The 18,243-nt window shown below is 34.6% G+C and overlaps 1 protein-coding gene and 1 pseudogene across 4 annotated transcripts; both read right to left on the bottom strand.

Moving 5' to 3' along the window:
• The window catches only part of LOC131158727 (alpha-amylase-like), a 22,329-nt pseudogene extending 9,945 nt beyond the window's left edge, over window positions 1–12,384 (bottom strand).
• Window positions 9,199–18,243, bottom strand: LOC131158161 (EG45-like domain containing protein 2). Of its 4 annotated transcripts, none has more exons than XR_009137417.1 (4): window positions 17,941–18,243; window positions 17,545–17,854; window positions 16,508–16,572; window positions 9,199–9,420 (listed from the first exon to the last, which is right to left on the bottom strand). XR_009137417.1 is itself a non-coding variant. In XM_058112827.1 (3 exons), the coding sequence occupies exons 1-3, from the start codon at window positions 18,059–18,061 to the stop codon at window positions 16,566–16,568; spliced, it is 438 nt and encodes a 145-aa protein (XP_057968810.1). In that variant the 5' UTR covers window positions 18,062–18,243; the 3' UTR covers window positions 16,338–16,565. The 4 variants fall into 4 exon arrangements, 1 of the variants encoding a protein (XP_057968810.1); XR_009137415.1 differs by lacking the exon at window positions 9,199–9,420 and adding an exon at window positions 15,873–16,260; XR_009137416.1 differs by lacking the exon at window positions 9,199–9,420 and adding an exon at window positions 15,873–16,218 and having other exon boundaries at window positions 17,941–18,112.

Here is an 18,243-nt window from a genome sequence, read left to right as displayed (position 1 = left end):
GTCTATTTCCTTTTTCATTGAAAGACAAGGATAAGACGTGATTTAATTCTCTTAGGCCTAATTCTATCTCTAGTTAGGCTGATATGCAAAACGAATTTCTGCATAAATTTTTTCTCTTACAAGGAACTCAATTTTTGCAAGAACAAATCATTCGATTCATGCAAAAAGGTGACGAGACGTTCCAAGCTTATTGGGAGAGATTCAAGGACCTGATGAATATATGTCCACATCACGGATTCGAATCTTGGAGGCTAGTGAATTATTTTTATACTGCTTTAACTCCTAAATGTAAACAGTTTGTCCAGACTATGTGTAACGGGGAGTTCTTTAGCAAGAACCGGATGAGGCTTTATCATTCTTTGATTATTTGGCTGAGAGTGCCCAACAATGGAACATAAGACATGAACAGACACAAATGGCAGCACAACCTCTCAGAGCGATCAATGGTGGAGGCAAATACGAGGTCAAGGAGGAAACTAATCTACAGGCTCTTGTTGTTGCGTTATCTAAAAAACTAGAGGTTATGGAATCAAAAAAAGTGAAAGCTGAGGATTGCTCTATCTGTGAGACCTCAGACCACAGAATTCAGGATTGTCATTTACTACCATTTTGGCAGGAGAGTAGATTTGATCGGGTACAATCAGTAAATTGGGTCAACAAATCCCAAAATCAGTCATTCTCAAACACTTATAATCCTGGATGGAAAAAGCACCTGAACCTCTCATGGAGGAATGATCAGTCTAGTCCATCTTCCTCACGGTATCAGCAAGTTCCTTAATCTTATGCAGCCCCTCCACAACAGTTACAGTATTAGCTGCAACAGATTTCTCAGAGCTACGCACCTCCAGGATTTCAACCAAATTTAGCTCCTATTCCAGCAAAGAAATCTCTTGAAGATAGCATGATGCAGATGGAGAATATGTTTCAACAGTTCATGCAAATTCACGTCACAACTAACAATTAGTACACTCATGTTATACATGAATTGCGGGACACCATTAATGAAATGAGTATACAGTTGGATATCTTAGAAAAAGGGAATTTTTGGTAGAACCTCAGCATAATCCTTAAGAATACTAGCACCAACAGCAACAAATACATAATGTTTCTTTTGAGACAGCGAGACCGTTATTACTTCGAGAAGTGGAAAAGAAGCTTTCCAACCTGAGATACTCATTGACAAACAAACAGTTGTCCTAGCACCTGAAGTTACAATTGATATAGATGAGGTCAAAGAAAAATCAAAGGAAGCGAGCCCAAAATCGAAGAAGTCAGTTAACATGGAGGTTGAGACTAATAAGGAGTACCCACTTGTGGTACTTTACCCTCAGAGATTGACATTCGTGGAACCATCACTCCCTACTAGATTAATGTCAAGGAGTGCAATACTAAAGCAAATCCCCGTAGTGGTAAGGTGATGGGTAAACCTGATAAAGAGGGAGAGCAAACTGGTGAGAATTTAACTTTCAAGGAATTAGGTAAAATTTTTAATGTTGATGCTTCTGAAGAACCAAAGGTAACTGCTCTGACAACTTTACCTCAAAGATCGGTTCTTAAAGAAGTGACTTTCCTAGAAAATATATTGAATAAAGATTTTTTCTTATTAAAACAAGGAAGGCAGTCTACACATGTTTTGTCTGGTACCTTAGAACATATTGATTTATTTGACGCTAACTTTTGTGCAGGTAACAAGACTGATTCATTATGGCGACTCAAATTTGGAGACTCGTCGATTCAATTTATAGACCTGCACCCATCAGATGAAATTCCTCTAGAGCCTCCGCCAGACAAACTGTGATGTTTTTCTTTCCTTTAATTTCATTTTGTTTTATCTTATTTTATTTTTAGTTAATTTTCAGGTACATTTTTCCTTAGTTTCAATATTTTTTTCCTCTTACTTCTCCACCCCGATACGCTCCACTTCCCCCGTGCACATCTTTTCTATTTTCCCTATGCTTTCACATTAAGCACAATGTTCCACTTTAGTTGGGGGGGTAAGAATTTGCATGTGATACAATGCACATCTACTTTCTGGATTTTTTATTAATTAATAAAAATATAAAAAGAAAATATAAAAAAAGAAATAAGAAAGAAAGAAAGAGCATTGAGGAATTACACTGACTTATGTCATGATTAATACTGACTTATACCTTTCACATACTTGCATATAACCTAAAAATTACACACTTGATTCATTTATGTGTAGTTTTTCTTTATATGATTTTGTAACTCCATGAAGAATTGATTGGTAGTTCATTCGTGTTAATATGACTATATAAACTCTTTTATTTACATGATATCTTATGAAGCTGAAAATACATGTTCACATGACTTGTAGCACTTAGGGTTCCTTGTGAGCATTGAGAAAGCGCTCGTGACGACTATGACACCTTGTAAGGTATTGTTGAACCACTTATCATTCTTTTGAGTTTTTGACGTCAGCTTAGAGTTCATGAAACTTAACTTTCCTTTTTTTTTTTTTTCTTTTTTTTTTTTTTTCTGAATACTCTTTGTACACTAGTCTTTTTTTTTGACTTACTAGCCTAGAGGTGACATCTAGTGGGGAGATAAAAACCTAAGACTTGTAACCTACTCAAGATGTGAAGGTTGAACCACTCCTAGAGATAAATTTTGTTTATGGACTACTGTTCGAGCTTAATTCTTATTGGTGGTATGAAGATAACAAAAAGGTGTAATGATTGTCCTAATTGACAATGAAAAGACAGAAATTGAAGAATGAACAGAAGAAATAATAAGAAAATTAGAAATGCACATGAAATGAAAGATTAATACCTACTCCATAGAAATGCATAAAAAGTCATGGACATGACACATGTTCTCCACATATGAAGACTCTTTAACCGCTTAATGCCTCAGATGTATTCACGCCTAGTTTGTGAATATAAGTTGATCTAGGGTGGCCTTAGTTGGACATAACAAGTAGGTGAGAAGATGTTAGGGTGAAGGATCCGACACCTCATAAATAGGTTAGATCCTTTTCAGACTAGTCCACTCCATACATTTAGCGTTTGTTCCTTGCAATATGTGGGATGTTTGATCTTGACACTCCTCCTCACATATGACGAGCAAACCCATTCTTTTTGAGTGTTTTTGAGGGTATACTAGTTAGGCTGAGTCAAAACGACCATTTCGTAGGTGTCCAATGGTATCTTGGGTGTAACGAGTCATACACATTACACAAACCTCGAGATTTCACCTGTTGATACTCAGATTTATATGACTACATTAATTTTGAATTGTATTGCTGGTTAACTTTATGTGAGTATATTGTTCTTAATGGTTACATAAGGATGAAACTTGCATGAATGACTTGCTTTAGAACTGCATGAATTATGTATGAGCTCATGTGTAATCTGGTGATATTCATGTACGTGAAATGGTATATTTGTGTTGAATGTACATTCATTTAATATTCATTGGAATTGGTCTTTGTGGGTGTCGCCATGAAACCCCTCATGAGATTACAACTCGTCCACTAGGATCGACTTAAGGGTTTAAAGTCTTATTGTATTTGGTAAATGTAACTGTGTTTCCCGTAAAAGAGGAGGTAGATAGGATTTGGTAGCTTTCTCAACTTTTTTATTTTGCTAGGGACTAGCAAAACTTTAGTTTTGGGGGGGGGGGGGGTGGTGTGATTACGCGCTTAAATTGCGTAATTAGGCGTTTTAATTCATGCATTACGAATAATATTTTTAATTAAATGTCTAATTACTTTTAATATTTTAACATTGTGCCCTATTTATAATATTTGAGTTTTATTGAATAATTTATGAATTTTTGGTATTTTTTATTGTAGGGTAACTATTGGAAGCTAAAAAGCAATAATATTTCGTAATCTATGTGTAACTCTCTCATGCAACCTTCGATTCCAATGATTCAACATGCTATAAAAAGATAAGAAAACACTCTACAATTTTCATGTTTTGCATTTTGAAAAATACTGGCCGCATCAAGGTCAAAATCAGACATGAAGTTACCATACGCTGTTTTTATGGACCAATTCAGCATTACTCCGTAATCTGGGTGTAACTTTCTCATTCGAGCTCTGACCGAGATTATTTAAAACTTTGGGGAAATCTGAGAAAGATCTCTACAACTTTCATGTTTCGAGTTTTGAGGGATACGAACTTTTATTAGGTCAAAAATGGTCTTAAAAGTTCAGAACAGATTATGTGTTAACAAAAGGAAGAAAGAAAAAAAAAATAATAAAATAAGTTGATTTGACCCAACCATGTAGTCGGGTCCGCGTCCCTCCCATGCACTGGCCCTGTGTGTGTGCAAGCTGGGTGTCCAATTGGATTGAAAAGTAATTTTTGAAAAGTCAAAGGCTTGAGGTAAGGTAAAAATGTAGGGTTTTCTTTAGTTTTTTTCTTTCTGTTTTTTTTGAGTTCTCTTTGGAAAAAAGAGGGAGGGGGGGGGGGGAGGGGGAGGAGGAACTACGAGTTGTTGTTTCTCTCTCTCTCTCTCTCTCCCTCTCCTTGGATTTAATCTTATGGTTAAGCTTTTAGTTATTTTTTTTATTTAAAGTTAAAGTTGGAATTGAATAATAGTGTTTATTTTATAATTATTATGTTTATTTTAATTTATTGTTGGAGAATCCTTTTAGTAGATTAATGTTTATTTAATATTTATTGGAGTATTGTTAATTTCAATTTGTTCTTTCTTGCTTTAAAATAATTATTTAACTTCAAATTGTGGTTGGTTTATTAAGTAGTTTTTTTTTTCTTTTCTTTTTTTATTTAAACATCTTTGTAGGATTTGAATATTCACTTTGAGTATCCTTTTTATTAAAGTCAACTTTCTTATTTTGTTTAATTTTGTTTGGGTTTGTTATTAAATTCAGTATTTTTATTTAGTTGAGCTTTATTTATTAATTAGTTTAGTTTTTTTTTTTTTTTTTTTTTTTTTCAGTTGGATGATTGTAGGGTTTATTTACTTCGTTCTTCTGGTATTGAGTCTGACATCTATTTAGTTATTTTTATGCATGTTAATCTTTTAGTAGGATTCATAAATTAAATTTCATGTTATTTTAATTTCGTAAAAAAAAAAAATCTCAAACATTCCAAGAACTAAATCTGAACTATGTTCAGTAACCTTTTTCTTTTCTTATTTTTTTCTGGATTACACATAATTTAGAATTAAACTGCATTCCCCGAGGAGACGATTTGACCTTTGGGTTAAATATTACACGATACTTGAGATAACTTCTGAGTTGCTCATTTTTCGAGTGAGTCAACAAGTATTGAGGAGTTATGTTGTACTGATTCGTGAGCTAAGCCAATAAACTGTAGAAAGGTTGAATCTCCTTAAAGAGAGCGAGATATCCGTGTCTCAGCCTATTTTTGAACCGTGTTTATATATATATATATATATATATATATATATATATATATATATATATTTTTACTTGTGTTTAAGTTTAATGCTTTTTATTTTTATTTTATTAAATTTCCTAACAATTTTAAGGAGATTCAAAATATAAAGGCTACGGAGGAGAAATCGAGTGAAAATGTTGAAGATCGCAACAAGCCTTTTCCATTTAAAGGAGTCTACATCAAGAGATGAAAATAATAAGTATGATACCGAGGAGCCAAGAGGCTAAGATGCAATCCTGCAAGAAAATGGTAATACCAATAACAGTAATACCACAAAGGTAAATTTAATTACTTCCAAATATAATACTTTACCAAATAGTCATTTTCCTAAAAACCCTCAATTAAAGCCTAAAATGAGAAATATGAAATATAATAGTAGAACTTACAAAATGAATAAAGACAACCCTGATCAAAAGAATTTGAACCAATGACCCCCTTACAAGTAAAACAACAATGTTTGTTATGTTTGTGGCAAAAGTGGGCATATTGCTCGAATTTGCAAATTTCGAAAACTTGGGTCTTTTCCTCAATCTAATATAGTTGAGGAACCATTTGTGGTGATACTTATTGATATAAATATGGTCCACAAGATTGAGGAGTGGTAAGCAGACTCAGGTGCTAATAGGCATGTCTGTTATAATAAATTTTGGTTCAAGATGTACACTCCTTTTAAGGAACCCAAAATTGTTATACTTGGACATTCACATGTTATTATTAGCCTCTATGTGGATGATTTGCTCATTTTTGGTTCAAATTTGCATGTCATAAATAAAACGAAAAACTATGCTTAAAAAACATTTTGAAATGAAAGATTTAAGCGAGACTGATGTTATTTTAGGTATGAAAATTACAAGATCGTGTGATGGTATGTTTCTTGATCAGTCGCATTGTAGTGATCCTAAAAATAAATAAATTATAATAATTATTAATTAAATAATATAATATAATATATTAATATTAATATAATATAATATATTATAATGTTATAATATAAGTATACATACATACATATATATATATACATATATATATATATACATACATACATATATATATATACATATATATAATATAAGTATACATACATACATATATATATATACATACATATATATATATATACATACATATATATATATATACATACATACATATATATATATATATACATACATACATATATATATATACATATATATATATATATATATATACACATATATAGGTATATATTCAGGATTTAACCAAATTGCCCCGCCAATTGACGAATTGCTCCCTCTCTCTCTCTCTCTCCTCAAACACTCTTTCTCTCTCTAGATTTTCTCTTCGTTTGTAAGTCAAATTGAAAAACGAACACCATATTTAGGTCTTAGTTTCGCTCCTGAACACTTTAACCGGAGTGGATTTATCATTTGGATGTTGTAGGCACCACTCCAGAGTTAAGGTAAGGGGAATAGATTATAAAAAAAAATTATTTTAAATATATTTTTTATTTAACTTAATTATGTTAATTCAATTATTTCCATATGCCTGAGTTTTTGAGTATTGTGGAATTAAATTAAACTATGGGGATTTTATCATATTTGGGTATTTAAATATATTGAGAAATAAATTTAAAAACGGGGAGTTGATCATGCCTATGTTATATTAAATTTACCAATTATATATTTTGAAAATTTAGTAGGCAATTTTGTGAAATTATAATTATCGAATAAATTGTGTAGCATGAGTATGACTATTTTCACTGCATAGATAAGCTTGTGAAATATTTTATGTTGATACTTGACAAAGTATGATTTTATATAGATTTATGAAAAGATAGAATTCATACAAATTTATGATTATGATAGAATTATACAGAATCATGAAATGACAGTATTATTCAAAATAGTATTATTCAGATTCATAATATGACAGTTTCAGACAAATCTATGATTTGACAATATACAGACAAAATTATGATATGACAGTACTCAGACATATTTAAAATATGACAGTTTTTAGACAGGTTTTATGAAATGAAATCATGTATCAGTTTTATTATATATATGTGTAGAAAGTATTATATGGTATTAGAATCCTAATGGACCAATTATATTCACAACACGGTATCGTAGCTAGCTAGATCAGCTAGTGCCACCACACTACTCAGGTAGAGTGTTGGTGTACGGATAGTCAATTGTACCCAGAGAAGAGTAGATGTAGAGACTTGGGAAAATAAAATAAATAAGGAAAAGAGGGAAAATGTTTGGGTTTAGCCCAAACTGTCGATGTTTTGGAGGGGAAGCTAGAAAACCGTCGATGATTTTCTTTTTACCGCAACAGAGTAACAAGGTAAATGGTAACTTCGGTTTGGTTAAAGACCAAATTGTCAACGGTTTCAGGGAGACCTAGGAAAAAGCGTCAACGGTTTTGGCCAGGGACAAAATGTGTATATATATATATATATATATATATATATATATATATGTTAGCATGCGATTTTCTTGATTAAATTTCAAAGTTCTCTCTCTCACCTCTCACAAGCTGTGACACTCTCTCTCTTCATTTTCTCACTCCAAATACCTCTAATTGATGAGCAGACTCCATTTTTAAGATCCGGGGTCGATTCTCTACTAGTTCACCACATCAGAATTTTGATTTAAGGAGTTCAAGTACCATCCCGCCAAAACTGAGGTAAGGATGCTATTTGGGTGTTTATGGTTGATTTATTTAATTTACTGAAGATATAGGTTTAAGATTGTGGATGTGAACGTAATTCTAGGGTTGAACTGAGAAATTAGGATTTTATGAAATACAGGGTTTGGTGTGTATACCGCTGGCAAGCTAAGGATCTTAGTGGGTGTTTTTTTAAGAACTCGGGTAAAGATGATAATGGTATATAGTTTAGGAAATTATGAATATGCAGATTCAGGACAAATGTGAATATGATAGTTATTCTGAGCATTCTGTTGACTGACTGGGAATATATATATATATATATATATATATATATATATATATATAATTTCAGGGATTTGAGTTTCAAACGCCACAAGGGCATAGATTTAGAGCTTTAGCAGGCTCCATAGGAATCAGGTAAAGGAAATATGCTATGCTAGTAATTTTAGAAATTTTTACTAGTAAAATATATGTATTTTGGGATATGAATTCTGAATGATTTAAGATATGAAATTATGTGTTTTCAAGAAAATTCTACAGATTATAAATTATTTTTATTATTAGAAAAATACAGGTTACATGAGTTTTATTTATTTAATTGTGTGGCATGAGTAAATATCAGTTTAGTACAGAATTTACACAACTTTTAAAGAATCATAATTTACAAAATACCATGATATTCAGATATTACAGTTTATTCAAATCAGATATTATAGTTATTCAAATAAGCTTTTTTAGTGTTATGGTTATTACAGTTGAAACATAATCATGGTAAAACAGTAAGATATATATATATATATATATATATATATATATATATATATATATAATAGTATTAAATATAGTATCAGACCCTGATGGATAAAATCATATTTCATAGCACGGTACCGTAGATATTTCAGTTCAGAGTGCAATCACATATCTCAGATAGTGTGTGGATTTTATTAGTAGTCGATCGTGCCTAAGGAGGTATTGCAGACTCCCTGGTAGTCTGGGTTGAGGCTGTAATGACCTGCTTAACTTATCACATAATTAATCACATTAAACACCCTGATACCACTAACTAATCATATAATAAAGTCAACCTGAACCCGTGGGTAACGGCAACACACCCGTCATACACAGCGGAAACCTAAGCAGTAGTAAATATAAATTTCATTCACCAAACCATAAGATACATTATACCAGAGTTACTTACATTCCATCATATACTATTTAAATATACAATCCTCAAAATCATCAAAAGATGAAACTAGGATCTAACACAAAAACCTATTGACCCTAGTTCAAAAACTCACCCTCATAGCAGGGTAGTAAACAATGCCTCAACGGCGGCCTCGATTCGCCGATCTTTCTGGGCTCCCTGAAATGGTTTAAGCTGGGGTGAGGCACCTCTCAGTAAGGGAAATAAACTAAATGTAGTTGTGTGGTAACATGAATATTTACGTGCTATAATAAACATATTGTACGAGTCACATGCTTGAAAACACTAATAATAACATAACTGAGTAAACATACAATTTCATGGTTTACTAAATCATATTGTACTTCACTGTTCATAAAATCATCTGATATAACTAGTAATTTTGAAATTTACTCAGGATGAATAGTTAGCTGATGTCATGTATTACCCCCCATGACGGGTTATGTAGCCCGAAGGCAGGACCCGACAATGGCTGGCCGACCACTGTCGAATCAAAAATGTCTGTAAGTACAATGGGCCCACCATACCCTGGTCCGAACTATCAGGTGGATGTCTACAACTCTACATTGAAAGTCACATGGACTATCCATCTCCCACCCCCTCTACTAGCAGGGGCAGTTAGCACAAATCTGAACTGAACTATATAGCTACGATACCGTGCTCCTGATAACTGATCTGAACTATCATCCGGATTCAGATAACATATAGTACATGATAATATACTGTTTGAACATAAATAGATTGATAGAATTTTCTGAATTCTGTAATAACATAAATAATTATGGCCTTACATCAAATACATTCATAATTGCGGCCTTGCGCCGAATAACATGCATAACTGTGGCCTTGCATCGATTATCAATCACGGTCTTGCATCGAACATAACATACATACCAATCTGAATAAATGTACTATTTATCATATATTCTGAAATCATGATTTACTATATTATCATGTTATTCTTGAAATAACTGCAAATATGCTTTTCCTGTAAAATTGACTTAACATAATACAATTTGCCTAAAATAATATTCATGTCACACAAACTGAATAAAATCATAAATTATGTTCTGAAATCACATTTCCTGACATTTCATACTAAAAATACATATTCCTATGTAACAGTAGTATTTTCCCAAATATATATTTTCACAAATATGCTTATATATAATACATGCTTTCTGAACATAAACGCACTATTAGATAATAATAATTTTCATGGAAAATTACTGTTTTAGTTTACTCCCTTACCCGACTACTGAAAAGCCCCTATAGTGTCTAGTCCTACACCCGCAGGGTTCCCCTTTCAACACTTTGAAAACATCTCCCTGAACAAAATTTCAGTATTTCTTCGAGTACTACATTTTCTATAACTGTGAGAAAGTCAAATACTAAATAAAAGTTTTACCTAAAATTTGGGATGAAATCCAAGTTAACCCCACCAATGATCCACTCCGGTGGATTTAAAGAGAACTTTCCTAGGAGTGTTGTGGTGGTCTCGGATCGTCAAACTGGCAAGAATCCGACCCAGAATCTTAGAGAGAAGGGGGAAGGGACGAACAAGAGAGAGAGAGAGAGAGAGAGAGAGAGAGAGAGAGAGAGAGAGGTTTTCGCATGATTTCTGAGAGAAAATTCCAGTTTAGGCTATTTATACACCTGCACTCATCGACGAGCCACGTCACTTCGTCGATGAGGTCAAGAAGGGAGTTCGTTGACGAATGTCTATTCCTCGTCGATGAAATTCAGAGTTGAAAAATAGTCTCTCAGTATCTTCTCGTTGACGGGACACGTGTTCCCGTAGACGATCCCAATAAGCCACTTAGTCGACAAACGCGAACCTACTATGACCCCCTTTACAATTTCATTTTTCTCCCTCTTTATAATTTAATCATTATAATTTCTTCAGGTCTATAAAGAGGCGGCCGATCTAACGATGGAGGTTTCAGTTGACTTATGCTAGTAGGCCAACCAGTGTTAAGTCCCACTTACGGGCCTCACAACCCTGTCATGAGAGGTCAAATCATGACTTATAGTTAACCATTGAGGGAAGTTTTCACAACTATGTTTATATGTAGATTTACAGAAATCAGCAGATATACCTATAGGTACTAAAAGTATGACTAAATAAAAAGTTTTGAAACAGTTGTATTTTAAGCCACATAGGTGTGAGCTATATTGTATTTTGTTTTACATGTTATCTCAGTTTCAATTGATTAAAAAAATATATTGTTCATGTAAACTCAGTTGCCACACTCTGATATAGTATATTTTTTCTTACTGAGAGTTGTCTCATCCCAGTAATTTAACACATTTCAGGTGATCCAGTTAGACGAGCAGATCAGGCTCAGAGATAGAGGGGACATTTGTACTACCCTGTTTGAAGGGTAAGTGTTAGTGGGGGATGTATTTATTAGTAAATTCTAGATGATCTAGTGGAGAATACTGGAGAGATATGTATATATATGTTTGGGAAAATACTGAATTTTGGTATTGTAATTATGGTTATATGATTTTATGTTTTCCATTGCATAAGTGTGTTATCTTATGAACAGGAATTCCTTGGTGCCCACTTTAGGACCGAGATGCTATAGTAGATTTTCATAGTAGTATGATTTTACAGCACATAAAAAAAATGGTATGAATTTTTAAGTTGTTACAATTTGGTATCAGAGCTTAGGTTGTTAGGTTCTGTAGACTCTAGTGTACAACAGGAAACAATACCAGAATATAGGAATGGAATTTTGAGAAGGATAAAAATTGGGGATAGAACAAAATTTCAGTGGGTTAATGTTCAAAAATTATTATGAGAATTTAGGGTTGTGTTCTACAGTCTGCAAACAAGAACTTCAGGGTGGTTTCTGTGATTTTCTTGGGGTGATGATTTCAAGAAAACCATAGCAAACTATCGTTGGTTTCTATTTTTGTATGGTAGGACTAGACCTTAAATTAGTAATAGGTGGTGTGAGGATATCTTAGTTAGATAAATGTATTAGTTATAATATGAAGATAGGGTCGTTAGACTATGTTTATTTTCTTTTCAGAATGGACCCTGGGAACAGCAACATGAGTGCTGGAAGTAGTGGCAATGTAGGGGCTGCTTCGTAGTGCAGGGCAACGGGTCATGGTAGGTAATGTGTAGAACTTTAGGGGATAGAACTGCTCACCAGCTGACTCGGGCTGCTCTATTGAACAATTTACCTGTATAAATCCCCCGAATTTTATAGGAGGAGCTGATGCAATCGTTGCAAGGGAATGGATCTAAGAGATGGAGGGTATATTGGCCAGTCTTCGCTGTGCAAACGAGCAGAAGGTTTTGTATGTTGTTTTTAAAATGACTGAGGAGGTCAAGCATTGGTGGAAGTCAGTGAAGCTACTCAAAGAACAAAGGTTAGATTCAGCAACCCTGACGTGGAACCATTTTAAAGAAATTTTCTATGATCGATACATCCACTCTCCACCCAAAGATGCCCAGGTGGAGGAGTTTATGAACTTAAACCAGAGGAAGAGGCCTATGCCTCCTAGATTTCAAGCAGATACCAGTCAGGGGCCTTGGAGAAGGCATGGGGGCAGTGGAAGTTAGAGGCAAGGAATGGGAAATCTGAATGAACAGGGTAATCCATCACTCCCTCCTTATCCAAGGTGTTACCGAAGACATTTGGGAGAATGTCGAGTTGGAAGAAATGTTTGCTACCGATGTGATAGATCGGGTCATGTATCATGAGACTGTTGCGTGCAGTATAGTTCAGCTCTTACTCCTAGACCATTCCGAGGTAATATCTAGGCGCCTGAGGAGGCCAACAAGGAAATATAGTGCAAGTGCGGGTTTACACAATGAGACTAGGAGATACTGAGGCAGCTGGTGACGTAGTGATAGGTACGATTAATATGTTTTCGATTAAATTTATTGTATTATTTGATTAAAGGGACACACACTCATTTGTGTTTTTGGGGTGTGTGAAGTACGTGGGCTAGAAACCCAGGTATTAGACACCGAGTTATCAGTAACTACACCAACGAGATTAGTAATGAGGTGTAGAGGGTGCTCAGAGGCTATCTAGTGGATATTCAATAAAGAGTATTACCAGCCGACTTAATAGTGTAGGACATGTATGCTTTTGATATGATATTGGGGATGGACTGGTTAGCTGTTAATTATGTCAGCATTAATTGTCATTTAAAAGGAGTGATATTCATACCTCCTGGGAAGCAAGAATTTAGATTCGTGGGGTCACGTGTGCATTTCTCACCACAGTTAGTGTCAGCCATTCAAGTAAGGAAGCTACTTCTAGACGGATGTCAGAGGTATGTAGCCTGTGTAAAGGAAGTGTCAGAGAAATAATTGAAGCTTGCAGACATTCCAGTGGTGATGGAATTCCTAAATGTTTTTGCATAGGAGCTACAAGGATTGCCTCCCGACCAAGAGGTTGATTTTGCCATTGATGTAGACTATGCGAGAGACTTGGTTGATAGAAGGTCTATCATAGGGTATGTATTCACTTTTGTGGGGGGACCTATTTGTTGGAGTTCCATGGTTCAGTCTCTAGTTGCACTATCTACTATTGACTCAGAGTATATGGGTATTTAGTAAGGTGGAGTTTAGTTGCATTATGATAGTTGAAGTGCCATTTATTTGAAAAGAACCAGGTGTATCATGCGTGCATGATTAGGGAATTGGTTTCTTCTAGTGAAATATAGCTTGAGAAAGTTCACACTTCTAAGAATACAGCAGACATATTGACAAAGCCTATTACTGCAGACAAGTTCAAGCACTCCTTAGACTTGATTAATGTCTCCAAGTGTTAGATGGGAGGTGTCCTAACCTACTGTCCCAAGTGGAGCTCTAGGCAATGTTTTCATTCTTCTAAGGGGTGAATATTCGCTAATGTGGATATTGTCATAGTATGTGGCTCATATCGAGTGGAACACATGTGCAGAGAAAGTGGGCTAAAGAAAACAAGGAAGTTGGTCAAAAGAAAGCCATCAACGATTTGATGGTTACATCGACGGTTTTAGGCAGAAGCCAAATCAGGAAGAAAATTGTCGACGGTTTGCATAGTCCATTGACGGTTTCAGGCAAAAGCTAATTAGGAAGAAAATCGTCGACGATTTTGTTTGGCATTGTTTTTGAAATTTGAATTGAGAAGATCAATAGATTAGGGATACAGAGGCAAATCCTCCGCGGGTTGATACAGAGGTATTTGAGGGATTCTCTAATACCTCTGTACATGTAGGGTTAGCATAAATACAATGTTGTAACCCTAGTTTTAATGGATAGTGAATTTCAGCCGCCGCTTGCTCCCATGGACATAGGCATTCTACCGAACCACATTAAATTCTTGTGTTGTGTTTATTACTTTTCTTATCTGTGTGTGTTTTTGTATTGTTCATTGCAATTGTTGCACTACACGATCGTTTCCGTACATTTTATTGCACAACAAAAAGACTCCAACTTATACTAATGATTTTTTCTTGTTTCTCGTGGGCTATTTGGAAAGGTATAAGAAAATGTTTAAAAGAGGATAGTGGAATAAGGCCCATGTTATTCACAAAGCAACTTTGTTCATGCAGCTATATATCTAGTAGTGCAAATCAGCACTCTACTTTGCATGAAAAATGAACATGTTAGATTCCCACCCGCTAACCTATTTTTTATAGGAAGACCTCTTCTTTATGTGGAAGCTATTTTATGTTGTGATGTTGTATTTAATGTTACAAACATAGCTACTGGAGAAATTGTTTTAAGAAGAAGAAGCAATGATGTCTTGGCCTTGTAGGGTGCAAAATTTCAGGCACAATCACCTTACCAAGAAGAAGCCATGGCCATTAAGGAAGCGCTAATTCAAGAAAATACGACAAAGTTAAAAGATAATTTGATCCTTTTAGATTGCAACGGGGTTATCGACAATATCAGGAGCAAATGTTATAATCTTTTGGGAATCTTGGACAATCCTTAAAAATATTTTGGTTCGTAAGGAAAGCTTTTGGACCTATTCTTTTGATTTTATGAATAGAGGTTGTAATGACCTTACACATTATGTAGCTAAAAGTGCAATGGTAATTCCTATGTGTTAGGACTGGAGGAGTTCATGGGTGGACTTAATACATATGAGTGAACACCAACTTGACCCAAAAGTTTAAGTTTATTGGGTCTTTGGTCCAACTATGTATATAAACACCCATCATCCACTCAAATTTTTCAATATGGGACAAACTCACAAGTAGAATTTTTAACAATTTCCACCTCACTTGTGAGTTCCAACTGCTTCCCCTTGAACGGAAATCGTCTTCCTCAACAGCTGCTCAAGTGGGCCTTACGACTAGCATCTTACGTGCGTCGGATTGCATTCCACGTGCCTCCAAACCAATATTACCTCTCACATCTTGATCCTATTCGGATCCATCCCCAGCCTAGATGATCTTTATTGGCCTCGGTCACACATTTGGTCTTTCAACTGTTAGCACGTCAGGAGAATTAACTTCACGTCTCGACTTTTATGATGTCGCTCACCTTGAGTTACGAACTATCGGCTTTAATACCACTTGTTAGGACTGGAGGAGCCCATGAGTACTGAGCTTGATACACATGGGTAAGCACCAATTTGACTCAAAAATTTTCAACCATGAATATAAGCACCCATCATTCACTCAAATTTTCCAATGTGAAACAAACTTACAAGTAGAATTCTCAATACTATGAACTTTATTAAAAGGTCTCCTTCCCTCTTTTTGTGAGTGAGGACAATTTTAAAAGGTAAGATGTTCATATTAATTTAGAATGAATGTTTATCTTCAAAAAAAAAATGATATGGGTCGTGCCCACCGCCCACGCGACGACACATGAGAGATGGGTGCACGAGGCTCACGATCCTTCTTCTCCTTTGTTGTGTTAAATGCCGCAACCAGATTCCATCTAATAGATAAATAGGATAGAACTTCACACCCAACATTGGCTCCACTCTGGGGGGAACCCAATTCAATTAGAAACTGTTCTTATTGCAGCTGCCAAAACCAGAAGGAAGCAAGAAATTTCCTCACAAAATTATAAAAGAAAGTGACCTCTTTGATTGGCACCAAAATTGACTTAGAATGACTTAATAAATAAATAACTAAAAGAGAATTGTACACATTACACGACTGCCAAATGTTCTGGGGGATAACCTAATTAGTATATCGAACTTGAAACACTTCAGGCTCCAAAAACACACAAGAATTATGGTGACTGCAGAGTGAAAAATTGAAAATTTACCATATATTTTCCTTCATTCTCCTGGCTACCCTTCATATTCAGGTACCCCATTTTCTTACTACACCCTGCACAGGAAGGTGTTACAGTCAAATTAATATGTTCCCCCAAGAGATGGTATATATCTATATATATGAATTTATAAATGAAAAGCATCTATTGTGTTACATATAAAAGGGTTATTTTTCAGTTTGGTTTCCATTTTTTATTTTAAAAATATTCTTAAATAAATGTTTTTTTCGATTCAATCTCACTAGTATTTCTAAACAAAGGCTTCTATAAGAATTAGTTATTGGACCCTTATCTAACCCATTGAAGAAATTTTCGGACAAGGTTTAGGGGGTGATTGACTACTTAGCATAGAAGCTTGTTCCCTGGCTTAAATAAATAATGAACGAATGATAAAAATGATGTTATGAATATGTTATAATTAGCGAGTTGATAATTAATTCAAAACTGGAAATTTTCTTTTATGTGACTATTTTTTTATTTATTATTATGTAAAATATTTTAATAAATAATTAAAAAATAATGAATCTAATTTAAGTTATAAGAATATAAAAATTAACTAATCATATATAAAATATTACATGTTTTTAATTTCTAGTATGTATGACTTTTTAATTTAGCTGATTTTATAAGAAAAGAAGAAAAAAAAACTCATTTTTTCTTATATTTTCTTTCTCTATTAGATATTATAAAAAATGAAAAAGTTTGTTTTAAGATGATTAAAAGAAATTTCTAAACATTAATTATGTGTAAAATTTAAATTTTGTTTATAGATCAAGTATTTTTATTTTTATTTATTTTCTTCCCCCTCCTTGATAACCACCAACATGAAAATAAAATTAAATTCTTTGATATAATATTTTCCTGAGTTTCAACCGGAGCTGATATTTTATTCTTAGAATTTTAATACGTAGATGGATGGTAATGATTTAGTCAAATAATTCTATTTTATACATACATACATACATACATACATACATATATATATATATATATATATAGAGAGAGAGAGAGAGAGAGAGAGAGGGTACTGTTGAAATTCTAGGTTGATGTAGGTGGCCCGAGCAACAGATGTATTGGCAATGGCAGCAAAAGCGGGGCCGGATAAAACCATGGTTGTGCCGGCGACGGATGGCTGCGCTGCCATACTAGCTGCGTAATCCACAATCTTGATCTGAATGGCGCGATCACCTATACAGGCCGCCGGCGCCCTTGCGCTGATGCACTTCACGGCGTACTGCCTCCCGCACGCCGCCCCGTTGTCCCATATCCCTTCCCCCGCCGCCGCGAAATAATTGCTCGTCGGAAGTTCCGTCGCGTCCTTCCCGTAACATCTCGTCGCTAAAAAAAAATACCCAATTAGAAGAACAAAACAACCGATTAAATAAATAATCGATTCATCTATAACGAGAGATAAATTAACTCACGTAAATAAGGAGGGATATATTTAGCGGCTGTGCCGACGTAGACGTCGGCGATAGAGGCAGAGATGAGGCCGGCGACGACGAGGAGAAGGAAGAGGAAGAGGAGGGGCCGGCGAGGAAGCATATCGTAAAAGGGACGTTGGGGTTGAGGTGGTGCTTTTCGTGCTTGCAATAAAAATCTAGCTGCTTTTTTTAAGTTTAGCGCATTCGTGTAGGTTGACGTCGCTTTTGTAGTCAAGGTGAACCTGTCTGTATTCTTAGATCCTATTGTTAATCGTTGACGTATGATTATGATTTATGAATTAT

This window comes from Malania oleifera, chromosome 6, assembly GCF_029873635.1.
Source record: "Malania oleifera isolate guangnan ecotype guangnan chromosome 6, ASM2987363v1, whole genome shotgun sequence".
NCBI classification, from domain to species: domain Eukaryota; kingdom Viridiplantae; phylum Streptophyta; class Magnoliopsida; order Santalales; family Ximeniaceae; genus Malania; species Malania oleifera.
This window is presented reverse-complemented; position numbering and strand designations above follow the sequence as displayed.

What these genes read in the sequence shown, in the direction of transcription:
- LOC131158161 (XM_058112827.1), bottom strand. Translation starts at nt 18,061, where the DNA reads ATGCTTCCTCGCCGGCCCCTCCTCTTCCTCTTCCTTCTCCTCGTCGTC. An exon ending in ATATATCCCTCCTTATTTAC is followed by an intron (nt 17,855 to 17,940) that starts GTGAGTTAATTT and finishes ATTTTTTTTTAG; the next exon opens with CGACGAGATGTTACGGGAAG.